Consider the following 14,127-nt stretch of genomic DNA (forward strand, 5'->3'; position numbering starts at 1 on the left):
AACGAACTTGAATTATATTCTATATTACTTGTGACCACGTACGCTTGCGTGATTTTGTGCGAACAAGTTTTTGGCGCTGCTGCCGGGGACTCGGTGTTATAGTTTAGTTTATGTGCTTGTCATCATTGGTCGTTAAAGTTCACTGACTTGGATTCTTTTCTCACTTTTATTTCGTTTGTGTGTGTTTCAGGTACTTGAGTGACGTGTATGCGAGCACGTTCTCAGGCCCGTAAAGAAGCATTGGCAAAAGCGGAAACGATAGTGAGTACTACAATGGGTGATCAACCACCAGTGGCGAATGATACTAAGGCTCTTAAGGCTTTTTCTGAGCCTAAAATCAATGATATTCAGTCGAGCATTGTTAGGCCAACAATCCAGGCCACCACTTTTGAGATCAAACCGAGCACCATTCAGATGGTATAGAACTTAGTGCAGTTTGGGGGTTCTCCGACAGAGGATCCGAATATGCATATTCGGGATTTCATTGAGATCTGCGACACTTTCAAGTTCAATGGTGTTACTGAAGATGCCATCAAATTGAGGCTGTTCCCATTTTCTCTGAGGGATAAAGCTAAGGGATGGTTGCATTCTCTTCCGGCGGGATCTATTACGACATGGGAGGATCTGGCTCAGAAATTTCATACTAAGTACTTCCCTATGGCCAAAACAGCTGCAATCAGGAATGCTATCACTCAATTCTCTCAGCTATCTGGTGAAACTTTATGTGAAGCGTGGGAACGCTACAAGCAAATGCTTCGAACGTGCCCACATCATGGGATGCCTGATTGGATGGTGATTAATTGCTTCTATAATGGCTTGGGACCTCAATCGAGACCAATGCTGGATGCAGCATCAGGTTGAGCTCCATGGGCTAAGAACTATGATGAAGCTTATGAGTTGATCGAGATGATGGCTGCAAACGAATATCAAAATCATACTCAGCGTCTTCATCAGGGAAAGGCAACAGGAATTCTAGGTGTTGATGCTACTACAGCCTTGACTGCTCAACTTAAGGCTCTTATTATGAAGGTGGATTCTTTAGCTAATTTTGGAGTTCAACCACCACCTACTGTTTGAGAGCTTTGTGCGGGTGCACATTCTTCTGATCACTGTGCTATATCTAATGAATCCGCTCAGTTTGTGAGCAACTTCCAGAGGTCTCAGCAGCCAGCTCCTGCCAATTATCATCCCAATAATCGAAATCATCCGAATTTTAGCTGGAGCAACAATCAGAACTTCATGCCACAACCGCAGCAACAGTTTCAGCAGCAAGGAGCTAGACATTTCAACCCTTCTGGTTTTCAACAACAATTTGCACCGACGCAGCAATTCAATCACCTTGGATTCCAGCAACAAAATCATGGGGTGGTTGGACAATCTTTCAAAGAAAGATCTGCATGGGAAGAGATTAAACTAATGATTAAAAGCCAAGCGATGTCAGTCAAGACTTTGGAGAACCAGATTGGGCAGATTGCTAACGCGTTGATCAACAGACCACAAGGAACTCTTCCTAGTGATACCGAAGCCAATCCGGGCAAGAAAGAGGTGAAAGAACATGTACAGGCAGTCACCTTGAAGTCCGAAAAGGTTACTAAGGAAAAAGATTCAGCAACAGAGCATGACAAGGAAGAGAACAATCAACAGGTTGAAACACCCGTGCTCTCATCTAAATCTGATAGTGAAAAAACTATTGTTGATGCTGACAAGAAAGAAATCAACGAGGAGGCAAGCAAGGAATCAGCTGAGAAGTCTAGTCCTAAATCTGATGATGGGGTCAAGCAAGTATATCCACCTCCACCTTTTCCAAAGAGACTTCAGAAGCATAAGCTCGACAAACAATTCGCTAAGTTTCTAGAGGTTTTCAAGAAATTACAAATCAACATACCTTTTGCGGAGGCTCTAGAACAAATGCCGATTTATGCTAAATTAATGAAAGGTATTCTATCACGGAAACTCAAGCTTGAGGAGTTGGAAACTGTAGCTTTGACGGAGGAGTGTAGTGCGGTGTTGCAACAAAAATTACCTCCGAAACTCAAGGATCCGGGAAGTTTCACAATACCATGCACTATTGGCAAGTTATCTTTCGACAAGTGTTTGTGTGACTTGGGAGCTAGTATCAATCTGATGCCATTGTTTGTCTTCAAGAAACTTGGTCTGCCGGAGCCGAAACCTACAAACATGTCCTTACAACTGGCTGATCGGTCCATCACATACCCGAGAAGTATAGTGGAAAACATCTTGGTTAAAGTGGATAAGCTCATCTTCCCCACTGATTTTGTCATTCTAGACTTCGAGGAGGATAAGAAGATTCTCATTATCTTAGGAAGGCCGTTCTTAGCTACAGGCCAAACTTTGATCGATATGCAAAAAGGAGAGCTTACAATGAGAGTTCAAGATCAAAGTGTCATTTTTAAGGTGTTCAACGCAATGAAATTTCCAACAGACGAAGAAGAATGCTTTAAGGTGGAGCCACTAGAAGTTGTAACAACTTCTGAGATTGGGCAACAGCTAAGGCCAGGTACCTTAGAGAGAGTCTTAATAGGGGATTCTGATTTCGAAGATGAAGGAGTAGCAGAGCTTAAAAATTTTCAAGAGCATCTTAAACCATCTATTGAAAAAGCTCTCAAAATCGAACTCAAACTACCACCGGATCTCTTAAGTGATGTGCAGTTTAGGAGGTTGACTCGGCGTATAGATGACATGCATGACATTCACCGCCGTTTTGTAGAGGATTTGACTCAGGCTCTTGGGAGTTCTTTTCGATTCATTGGTGTTGAGGTTGATTGGCCAGTGTTTGGAGAGGGCATGGTATATTCACCACCTGATCCTCCACCCGAGGAGGGTGATCCTCCCGACATCTAGGTACGTGTCTATCCTTATTATCACCTTCAATGAGGACATTGAATATTTTAAGTTTGGGGGTGGTAATCTAAGGATTAGTGGTAGTGTGTGTTCATATAGGTTGCATGATGCATTTAGTTTAGCATATTATCTCATATAGTTTGCATATTAGTACGTGTTTTTTTTTATATATATGCTTCTGTTTAGTATGTGTTAGTAGTTTCATATAGTGCATATGCTTGAATCATGAAAGTTGTGTTCCAAGTTGATTTCCTATGATGAGTTTATGTGCATAATTTCTTGGCTAGTAGTCTTTATCATATGTGATGCCTCGTTACTTGGAAACTGCTTGTGTGTAAATTGTAATTACATTTATGCTCTAGAGATAAGACTTAGACTAACTTATTTCTCGAGTCCTCGCGTTGAGTCAAGCGTAGAGTTTGGATTATTCCCTTTTTGAACTTAAAGTTTGTAAATCTTAAGTTTGGGGGAGTTAAGGGATGAATATGTTTTTCTTAAAAAAAAGAGGGAAAAAAAAAAGAATAAAAATTATCAGGTACTCCTTTGAGATCAATGGGTAGAATTCAATGTCATGTGAAAGGGACTATCCATGTACTTGTGCTGGTATTAAGTGCAAATGTATTAGAATAAGCTAATTCTTGGTGACTTTTCACAACCCTTGATTACTGGAGAATTACTTGATTTCAAAAAAAAAGGAATAAGCGAAGTCGAATGGCGGTCGTGACCCACTTACACTGAGAAGCGTCCCAACCTTAGACTTAGGAAGAAAAAGGAAAAAAATAGAAAAAAATAGGAGAGGCATAGGAATTCTTTAGTGACCTTAAACTGTAGTTGACTCTTTAGTAAAGAGGTGTTTAAACCTTATTCAGATAAACGGCTCATAGTGAGGACTCTGTGTTTGATAGTCTTTGTTTTGTTTCACTAGAGAGCATGCTAGCACACACGATGCACTTCACACTTGTAGTGGAAGAGAGCATGGCTAATATGTGCAAGAGATGAATGCCGAGAATGTTGCATATTCTGAGGACTCTATGTTAACAAGGATCACACTTCATGATTTGATTAGATGTAGGCATTTAGTTGCATTCATGCATTTCATTATTAGTATTTGTGTGTGTGTCTATGCTTGAGGACAAGCATCGATTTAAGTTTGGGGGTGTGATAAGTGGATTTTATATCCACTTGGAAGCCTTCATTTTAACTTAAACTGATGATCTGGCCTCAAGCTTTTGATGGATTTGATACGTTTTAGTGTTGTCTTGTGTAGGTTTCTTGGAAGGAGGATAGAGAGGAGATTCATAGCTTCAAGTGAAAAAAAAAAACAGCGAAGCAATCGGATGTGCGAGTCAAAAGTTATGGACACGGAAGCGCCGGTAGCGCGGGGCTGCGAAAGTGGCGCGCCCGCGCCAAGAAATAAGTGGGGTGGCGCTCCCGCGCCAATTGTGGCGCGCCCGCCCCACTCTGGAGGGAAAAAAGGCCCGTTTTGCCCGTTTTTGATCCGTTTGAAGGTCCGTTTGCTGGGGAACTTAAAGAAAGTCTTGGGGAACCTAAAATACAACCTAAAAACATTCTAAGGAGCATGTGACGGCTACGGAGGAGATCGAATTTCATTGTTTTTACTTTTGTAATTCTTCGAAGTAGGCGTAACTTTGGATGCTCATTCAGATTTTTTTTGCAACTCTTGTTTTACTCTTTTGATATTTTTTAGACTGTTTAGAACCATGTTTACTCTTATTCCCATGATGATGAGAAGTTCGATTATGATCTAATCATTATCGTGGGATTCTAGCGGATTTATATACGGATTTCAGTAGTTGATTTGCCCTAATTATTTGTGTGATGAATGTTTGATTTCTTCGTATTGGTTGTGCTTATTCTTCTTGGATGCGTAGCTAACATCTAAGTTATGTGTTAATCTTTATTAAAGTGACAGTGGATATATTGATTTTAAACTTGTCGTGCGAACATAGGATTATGTATTCGATATACATGATTAGTGGTGTGATTTTAACCATCTTGCATCGCCCTATATAATCTTGATAGATAACTTGATCTTCAACCATTATGTTTTCAAATCTTTTAGACATATAGGGTCTAAGCATAATTGGTGTCTGTTTACCTTCTATCTTAATTGTGGATGTGAAACACTGTGGTGCACGTATATTGAAAGATAGCGTGTATCAGTTTCGTGTTATCTGATTAGTTATCAACCATCGCATATCGATAAAGGCATAACTCTGAATAAAGTATATAATGAAGTTAGAATCCCATGTTTTATTCTCATAAGTAATCTAGTTTAATCACTTAGTTATAATTCGAGTTTATTTAGTTAATTTAGATAAAACCAACCAAATTGTTATTTGTCCAAGCATTGAATAATAACCATACATTGTTGCATAAGTGCATATTTCTGAATACACCAGTCTCTGTGGGAACGAACTTGAATTATATTCTATATTACTTGTGACCATGTACGCTTGCGTGATTTTGTGCGAACAACAGATGCAAAAATGAGACGTGAAGTTCACTATTAGGGCCGAGTTGAAGTGCTGAGCCAAACTGAGTTGCCGAGTTAGGGCCATTTAGCGAGTCACAACTGAGTTGCTGAGTCAAAAAACGAGTTGGACCGATAGTACTCTCTTTTGCTCAGATCTGCAACGATGCTTCCCAGGAAGCTTTAAAACAAATACAAATCCTAAGGTGCATGTTTCAGCGACGCCAAAAAACTTGATTTTTACCATACTTTTGGCAAATCCAGTAATCACTCCGGTCTTTTCATCGCCCGTCCTGGACTAGGTTGTGGCTTTAGGTGTGGTTTGTGGGTGTGATTTTCTTCCGACGCTTTGTAACTTAGGGAAAAGGTCAGGGGAGGAACTTCCACAAATCCACCCCCTTCCTGGCGTGCCAAATGATAAGTACATATTTGTTCCCCCATCTTCCCAGGACTGTGACCGGAGTGATCTTTGTTGTCCAGAGGTTCCTGCAAAACAATGACCAAGGGTGGGGCCCGTTCGGCACCTCCGGCGTGATAATCAGATGACCATTTATTTATGATTTTATGATAGTAGAGGTTGCTAGTGAGAATCAACTTACCTCCAATCTCTCACCTAAGGCTCTTATTTATAGAAGATGCAACACCCGCATCCACTTGTCACGTGTTGGATGACGGGAACACCCGTTGTCTGATGGCTTCTAAGCTATCTGCGGGGAGGCCATGCTGGTGATAACGGGGGTGTAAAGTGGGCCCTATCAGTTAGTAATTTCCTTAAGTGTAAACTCTCCAATTTGTATACTATATGAGCATAAATAATTTCACACCTCTATTTTCTACAAACTTTGTCTCTTTTCCTTTTTCTTTATTCATTTTTGGTTTTGTCTTTCCTGCAGTTGTAGTTTGCATATTTACCAAAATATATAACACAATAAATGCACACCAATCACAGATGTAGTAGAACTTACCCCGAAGCCTGGATTTTGTAGTCTTTGTCTGTGGACCATTACTACCTTTAATAATGAATTAAGGTGATAATGGGGCACCAAATATCTTTGTTTTTGACAACATTCATCAGTATCATGTGATAAATATGTCTTCCTAGGTAGGTTATACATGATGTAATCTAGTAAGAGACGTCGTAAAACATACATGTATTCATCGAAAAAGGTGATAAGGGGCTCTTGAATAACCTTGTTCTCACATTCCCTTTAGAAAATGTCGGATGTTACTTGTGACCCACTTTTGGCTCATGCGTATGTATCGAAGTTAAAGAAAAACCTTCCTCAATCGAAGGCGTGGCTTGTAGCTTCCCCAAACTTGTTGGTATCCTAGGACTATGTTTCTCTAGATTGTGATGCGTACTTGGAAGAAGCACATTGTTTGCAAGAATTGTAATACTCCCTCTGTCTCTCTCATTTCTTTACAGTTACTATTTTGGGATGTCCCTCTCATTTCTTTACGTTACTATAAATAGTAAGTTTTTCTCATCATTACACCCACTATCTTCCCCTACTATCTCATATTTAACAATAAAAACTACTATTACACCCACTACTTTCCTCCACTATCTCAAATCTATTATTAAATCCACCACTTTACCCACTTTTCATCTAACTTTACTCAGTTTTTATACATTGTCTTGGTCTCCGTGTCCCCCTCCAATGTAAACAATTGAGCGGGACGGAGGGAGTAACAATTACTACTAATGTAAAAAGTCATGGAATTTATGTGGAAAACAAACCTTGACTTTGTCCTGGTGTGACTGATAGTGGTTTTTGGTGCCTACGAGGCAACCTTAAGCTGAGAGAGAGAAGCTAACATTTTCAATTTCTTAAAAGTGCTTCTACTTATTTAGACAAACGGGTCAAGAAAAATAGAAAGCAGAAGCAGAATTTGATTCTGCAATACAAACAGGGCATTACCATAATCTATATGAATCAAAACTAACCACCAAACTGTTGTGTACTGGCGTTGGCCTGTGCCATATTACTGGAAAATGATAAATTCTCTTTGTTTTGTTCCATTTCCTTATCATCCGTAGAATATTGTACTTTGTTTAAATCCATACAGTATATTGGTCGGTATACCTAACAATGCGGAAGAAGCCAAACTTATAATCTAATAATATAGGTCTAATATCGGCTCCCTTACTTTTCTAACCAGCTTGAACGTAAAGTTTTCAAAACTAATCAGTTTACGTTCAACTTTTCAAAACTAACCAGTCTAATTCAATTCAACTCGGGCGACCCAAACTAAATTTTGGCCAAAGCATGGGTCGCCCCAGCCATGGACGACCCCTGTATGTATTTTTTTCAGCATGGATCGCCCGTGTATAGGGCGACCTCAGTGCTGGTTCTGGTTTTACAAAGAAGAGGCACATGGAATGGTAAAGCAGGCATGCATGTTACGTTTTTGATTTTTTTTTTTTTATGTAATCTTTGAATGGACTTGAGAATAACCACATATTTGTAAAATAATAACAATAATATAATAATAATATTATTTATAAATATTATAATAATAATATTTGTAAATTCCAATTATAATAATATCATCTTACGAATATTTTTTTTACAAAAATATTTTCTTTTTATTTCCAATTTTGTTTATTATGTTAACCATATTTGTAAATATAATCCGAATAGTTAATATTTTTAAATATTAAATAATAATATTTGTAAAAAAAGAATTCGAATAATATTTTTAGAATAATATTTGTAAAATAATATTGTTATAATCAGAATTTATAAATATTATTGTTATAATCTGAATTTTCAAATATTATTGTTATAATCGGAATTTACAAATATTTGAATTTTTTTTACAAAAATTATTGTTTAATATTTACAAATATTAAATATTTGAATTATATTTACAAATAGGGTAAACATAATAAACAAAATCGAAAAAAAGAGGAAAATATTTTCAAAAAAGAAAATATTTGTAAAATAATATTGTTATAATCAGAATTTACAAATATTATTGTTATAATCTGTATTTTCAAATATTATTGTTATAATCGGAATTTACAAATATAACAATACTCCCTCCATCCCTCTGATTTCTATACACTTTCCCTTTTTGGATGTCCCACTCAATTCTATACATTTCAAAACCTTCTCAAAGTGGTAACCTTTTATAATATAAAAATTCCAACCACCCACTACTTCCATATACTTTTACAAATTTATCAATTATATATTGATGGGTCCCACCACTTTACTCACTTTTCTTTCTCTTTCCTCTCATTTTATATTACTTTATACACTTTTCTTAGTCTCCGTGTCCAATCCAAACGTATACATATCAAAGGGACGGAGGGAGTAATATTTTTACTAATATTATTGTTTAATATTTACAAATATTAACTATTCAAATTATATTTACAAATAGGGTAAACATAATAAACGAAATCGGAAAAAAAAAAAGAATAAAACATTTGTAAAAAAAGAAAATATTTGTAAAATAATATTGTTATAATCAAAATTTGCAAATATTATTGTTATAATCAGAATTTACAAATATTTGAATTCAATATTTTTACAAATATTATTGTTTAATATTTACAAATATTAAATATTCGAATTATATTTACAAACGAAATCGAAAAAAAGAGGAAAACATTTGTAAAAAAAGAAATTTTTTGTAAAATAATATTGTTATAATCAGAATTTACAAATATTATTGTTATGATCAGAATTTTCAAATATTATTGTAATTATCGGAATTTACAAATATTCGAATTCTTTTTTTACAAATATTATTATTTAATATTTAAAAAATGCTAACTATTCGAATTATATTTACAAATACGGTTAACATAATAAACGAAATAAAAAAAAGAAAATATTTTTTAAAAAAAATATTCGTAAAATGATGTTGTTATATCGGAATTTACAAATATTATGGTTATAATATTTATAAATAATATTGCTATAATATTATTAGTATTATTTTATAAATATGTGGGTATTCTTAAATTCATTCAAATATTACAAAAAAAAAAATTAAAAAATGTAACAGCTTGAACTTGTAGCTTCCCCCTTTGTAGAACCAGCACTGAGGTCGCCCTGTACACGGGCGACCCATGCTGAAAAAAATACACACAGGGGTCGCCCCGCTTTGGCCAAACTTTAGTTTGGGTCGCCCCAGTTGAATTGAATTAGGCTGGTTAGTTTTGAAAAATTGAACGTAGGCTGGTTAGTTTTGAAAACTTTACGTTCAAACTGGGTAGAAATGTAACCGTCTAATATCCTCCTTCGTTCTTGGTGGATGGTAATGTTCTTTCATCATTCTGACGTTGTAATTAACTAAGATATAAAAGTAGTCTAGTATAAAGGAAGAAGTCCTAAATCCTTCACAATAGAGACACTCACAAACATTAGACACTAGTGGTTCCTTGTTAATCCGATTTCCCGTAATCAGATGCCAATGGTGTATGACATATTTTGAGTGGACATGGGATTACCTTGTTTGATACGACTGAAATGATTGAGTTGCTTGGGTTGATTCTCGTTTCTGATCAAATCAACATGATCAGCTGTTGATCGGCCGTATTCATTGGATTTCATGGAGGGCGTTGATTTGAAAAACAATGTGATTCAAACTATATATGGACCTGAGTACGCATAAGCCGGATTTGAATCAAGTAATTAAACGCCTAACCAGAAGAAACAGTTTTGGCGGAGCAATTCAAAAAAGACTACAGGGAAGCATTTTTTATGATCGGCTGAAACCCATGTAGAATAGAGGAGAAATAATTAGAAACCGGCTGCACGAGGTCTATACGGTGAGTGTGTACAGCTGTGGCACACTGTTTGAACATACCTGTAAGAATGCAACGAAAGTGAAGAGTGAACTAACACGTGGTTACTATACTGTATTTCTTGTGTAGAGCAATGGCATGCCTTGTAAATACAACACTTTTTTGGAGGATGTTGTAGTTTTTATAGCATGGAAAAGCTTTCGGGTTTTCTATACTTGGGTGATTGCTCTCCATGACTCTACAGTAGGGCTGTAAACAAACCAAACAGTTCGTGAGCTACTTGAACTCGATTCGGCAAATATTTGAATTCGATTCGTTATTAATCGAGCCGAGCCCGAACTCGAACAGTTTGAGCATTATGTCGAGCCGAACCCGAGCTTACAAGTATTTGGTTCGTAGGGTTCGCGAGCCTATTCGAGCTTTAGTTTTATTATATATATTTTAGGATTATGTGTCAATTTATAATTTATGTTTATTTATTATCAAAATTAAGTATTTAAAACCCTAGTATTATTCTTATAATGTTATACGTTCTCTTTAGTTTTAGACTTTTAGTCTTCAGTCTTCACCCACTCCTTCAGAATTCAAACCGTCACTTCCTCTCTTTTCTTGTCCAGCATGTCATCAGAGCCACAATTAAACTCTCCCGATAATGATGTTATTCATAATACCAGTACAAATGACATTCCTGCTAGTGTTGAGAACAATGAGAATGCGGATAAGATGGATATTGAAGAAGAAGAAAATTCCAAGTTTTAAAAGAAAAAGAGACAAAAAAATTCAAACGTGTGGAAAGATTTGAAGGAAATCACTCTTCCAGATGGTACTCTCAAAGCTAAATGTATTCATTGTAAAACAAAGCTTGCAATATTGGAACGTAAGGTTACCAGTCACATGTCAAGGCATTTAAAGACTTGTACACAGAGGAAACTCCACATGAAACAGCAACGAAGACTCAACTTCCAACCATCTTCTTTATGTGAAGTGGCAATGGTGGCTCCTACACTTACTGATGGGAAATTTGATATGGCTAAGATGAGAAAAGCAGCTGCAAACTGGGTGTTAATGCATGAGCATCCATTTTCAATTATGGAGGAAGAGGGGTTTAATATGATGCAAAAGACTAGAAATAAAAAGTTACTTTGTGGCGGCAAATTGCTTCATGTTCGATGTACAGCACATATTTTTAATCTTATGGTACAAGATGGCCTTTCCAAAATCAAGCATATCATTCAAGACATTCGTGATAGCGTCAACTTTCTGAATATATTAGAAGCTCGACTTAATTTATTTGCTGAAATCGTTCAACAGTTGCAAGTGTCTCATAGGATGCTTATTCTCGACTGTAAAACCAAGTGGAATTCAACATTTATGATGTTGTCAACTACAATTAAATTCAAAGATGTGTTTCCAAGATATCAAGAACGTGAGCCTAGTTACTATTGATGTCCAAGTGCTGAAGATTGGTTAAAAGTGGAGAGGGTCTGTGAGCTTTTGGAGGTGTTTAATTCTTCCACTAACATCATTTCAGGAAGTGAGTATCTGACATCAAACTTATTTCTAAATGAAGTTTATCGTGTGAAGGTCGTGTTGGATAAAAAGCATTCAGAAATCACAGATGAAGAGGATTTCGTGTATAGTAATGATTGAAGCTATGAAACAAGAATTTGATAAGTATTGGGGTGAAGTTAATTTGCTAATGGCTATTGGGGCTATTTTGGATCCTCGATGCAAGATGAGAGCCATTGAATTTTGCTTCCCTAAAATGTATCCCGGAAGTGCAGCAAAAGATAATATTTCTAAAGTTCGAGAGGCTTTATATGAGTTATATGATGAATATGTGGCTGAATTTCAAGCTAACAGTGGTGAACAAACAGGTGAAACACATGATGGTTTCCGAAAAGAAGCTAATACTATTCAAATTTCATCCTTTGGCTGGTCGGAATTTAATGATTTTGTGAAAATGATTGAAACGGTACAACATTAAAATCTGATCTAGATATTATTTTGAAGAAGGGTATTTTTTTTTTTTGCTAAATAGAAGAAGGGTGTTTTATTTGTGAAGATTCAAAATCTTTTGATGCTTTAGAATGGTGGAAAGTAAATACGTTGAAGTATCGCATTTTGTCTATTATGACTCGTGATATTCTTGCCATTCCTATCACGACGGTAGCCTCTGAAGCTACTTTTAGTGCTGGTGGAAGAGTCATTGATACATATCGTGCTTCATTATCCCCTGAAACGGTCCAAGTACTTCTTTGTGGAGAAGATTGGTGTCGCAGTCTTCATGGGATTAAATTAAAGAAAGAACAAGGTATAATTTATATTAAATTTCTCACATAAATCAAACTATTTATTTTGACGGAATCATGATATTTATTATATATTGATCATATATTTTACTTGACCAGGAGAATAAACCAACTGAAATTTTGCTGCCTAATATTGGATGAGAGCTAAATAGTTATGATTTTGTCATTCTGAACTCTCAAGGTTAGTCATCTTTTATCCTATTACTTATATAAGTTATATCAGTATGTGCTTTATGGCATTTCAGGTTCTTAATTTCAATTTATTTTCATTTCAGGCTTCAGCATAAAGTTTCAGACAGTTAGTATATGCAGGGGCAATGAAGTTTGGTTATTGCATAATATCTCAATTCCCATTTTAATTACTAATGTTTGGACCTGAACTATCTTAGTTGAACTTTTTCTATTTTGATGGTCGGTTGTGTCTTCTGGAATTAAATATTATTAGTTGCTATGTTTATTGAATCTGCCTTTAAAATTATGTGAAACATGGTGAATCGTTGGTGGAAGTATTATTTTGGTTGCGTTGCAATGTGGTTTTGTTTTGTTTGAATTTTTCTGTTGCTGGCTTGCTACTACTAAGGCATCTGGAGTTTTGTTAATGCGGAGAAATTTATCAATGATGTTTTTTGCATAATGGGGTTTACATATGATTTGATTTGTGGGAAACGTAGTAAAAAGATTGGTAGTGCACTGGTGCCACTGTGCTGTTTTGGCACAACCAAATTATGATGCATGGTTTGTCATTTTAATTTATACCTTTATTCTGCTTCCTGCGTCCTGCCTTCCTCTGCTTGCTCATTTTTTTTATATCTTTTAATGCTAAGTTTGCTTTTCTTATATGTGTATTTCTTTGCCAGATTTTGGTGGTGTTGGGTTTGGTTTGTGCTGCATTTCGGTCTGGCATTGATCTTTGCTTGGACTTCTTCTTTTTTTAGTTTTTTGTGTGGTTTTTTCAGAGTCACTAGTAAAATTTGTTTTATCATTTTGTAGTTTTTTCGAACTTTCGAACCGAACTCGAGCTTATCGAATATTTGTCGAGTCGAGCTTCGAGCTTAAAATTTTAGGTTCCGTCGAACCCGAGCTTCGAATTTTTTGACCGAGCCGAACTCGAGCATGTCACTATTTGACTCGGCTCGACTCGTTTATAGCTCTACACTACAGTCAATGGTTGTACAAACAATTGAATATATGAAAACAAAGAAAAAATGAAAAAAGTAATAGTAAAATTAAAAACCTGTTGTACTTAGCAATCATGTAATTTATATATCTAATAAATTCCTTTTTAAGAAAAATTTAAAATTTATGGATTAAAATCTAAGGGTATTGCTAAATGCAGTAAAAGTTTACTTTGTGCAGTAATCAGAAATTACTTTGCTAACCTTCTAGTATCTTACCTGTCATTAAATATAAGACCTAACTTTTAGCGCTGGTTGACCATGAATCTAATACACCTTTAACCAGGTTATGTACTCACGAGGCAGCCATATATCTCATTCTCTATGAGATATTTCAGTTGTTTTGAAAAGTTTTAGTGTTAAAAGGTCAAAATTTTAATACAAGAATATTTTATAAACTAATTACCCAATTTTTTATTATTTCTTTTAATTACAACAATTGACTTTTTTTAAGGTAAATCGTCGAGAACGTGTGGAAAATGTAATAAAAGGGATTTTTACTTGTCTATTGTAACATAA

At 35.8% G+C, this 14,127-nt stretch overlaps 1 protein-coding gene and 1 non-coding gene across 2 annotated transcripts; one reads left to right on the forward strand and one right to left on the reverse strand.

Moving 5' to 3' along the window:
* Positions 1–672: 672 nt before the first annotated feature.
* On the reverse strand, positions 673–779 carry LOC135147437 (small nucleolar RNA R71). The gene has a single exon (XR_010285014.1). It is a non-coding gene; the product is annotated as a small nucleolar RNA R71 (small nucleolar RNA).
* A 130-nt stretch (positions 780–909) lies between these two features.
* LOC135147178 (uncharacterized) lies at positions 910–2,862 on the forward strand. The gene is made up of 2 exons (XM_064080030.1): positions 910–1,071; positions 1,138–2,862. The coding sequence occupies exons 1-2, from the start codon at positions 910–912 to the stop codon at positions 2,860–2,862; spliced, it is 1,887 nt and encodes a 628-aa protein (XP_063936100.1).
* Positions 2,863–14,127: the final 11,265 nt, after the last annotated feature.

Source organism: Daucus carota, chromosome 6 (genome assembly GCF_001625215.2).
Source record: "Daucus carota subsp. sativus chromosome 6, DH1 v3.0, whole genome shotgun sequence".
NCBI lineage: Eukaryota > Viridiplantae > Streptophyta > Magnoliopsida > Apiales > Apiaceae > Daucus > Daucus carota.

Bases quoted from the DNA above. Each gene is read 5' to 3' on its own strand.
- LOC135147178 (XM_064080030.1), top strand. From the start codon at position 910: ATGGCTGCAAACGAATATCAAAATCATACTCAGCGTCTTCATCAGGGA. The intron at 1,072-1,137 runs GTTTGAGAGCTT...GAATCCGCTCAG, and splicing joins GAGTTCAACCACCACCTACT to TTTGTGAGCAACTTCCAGAG.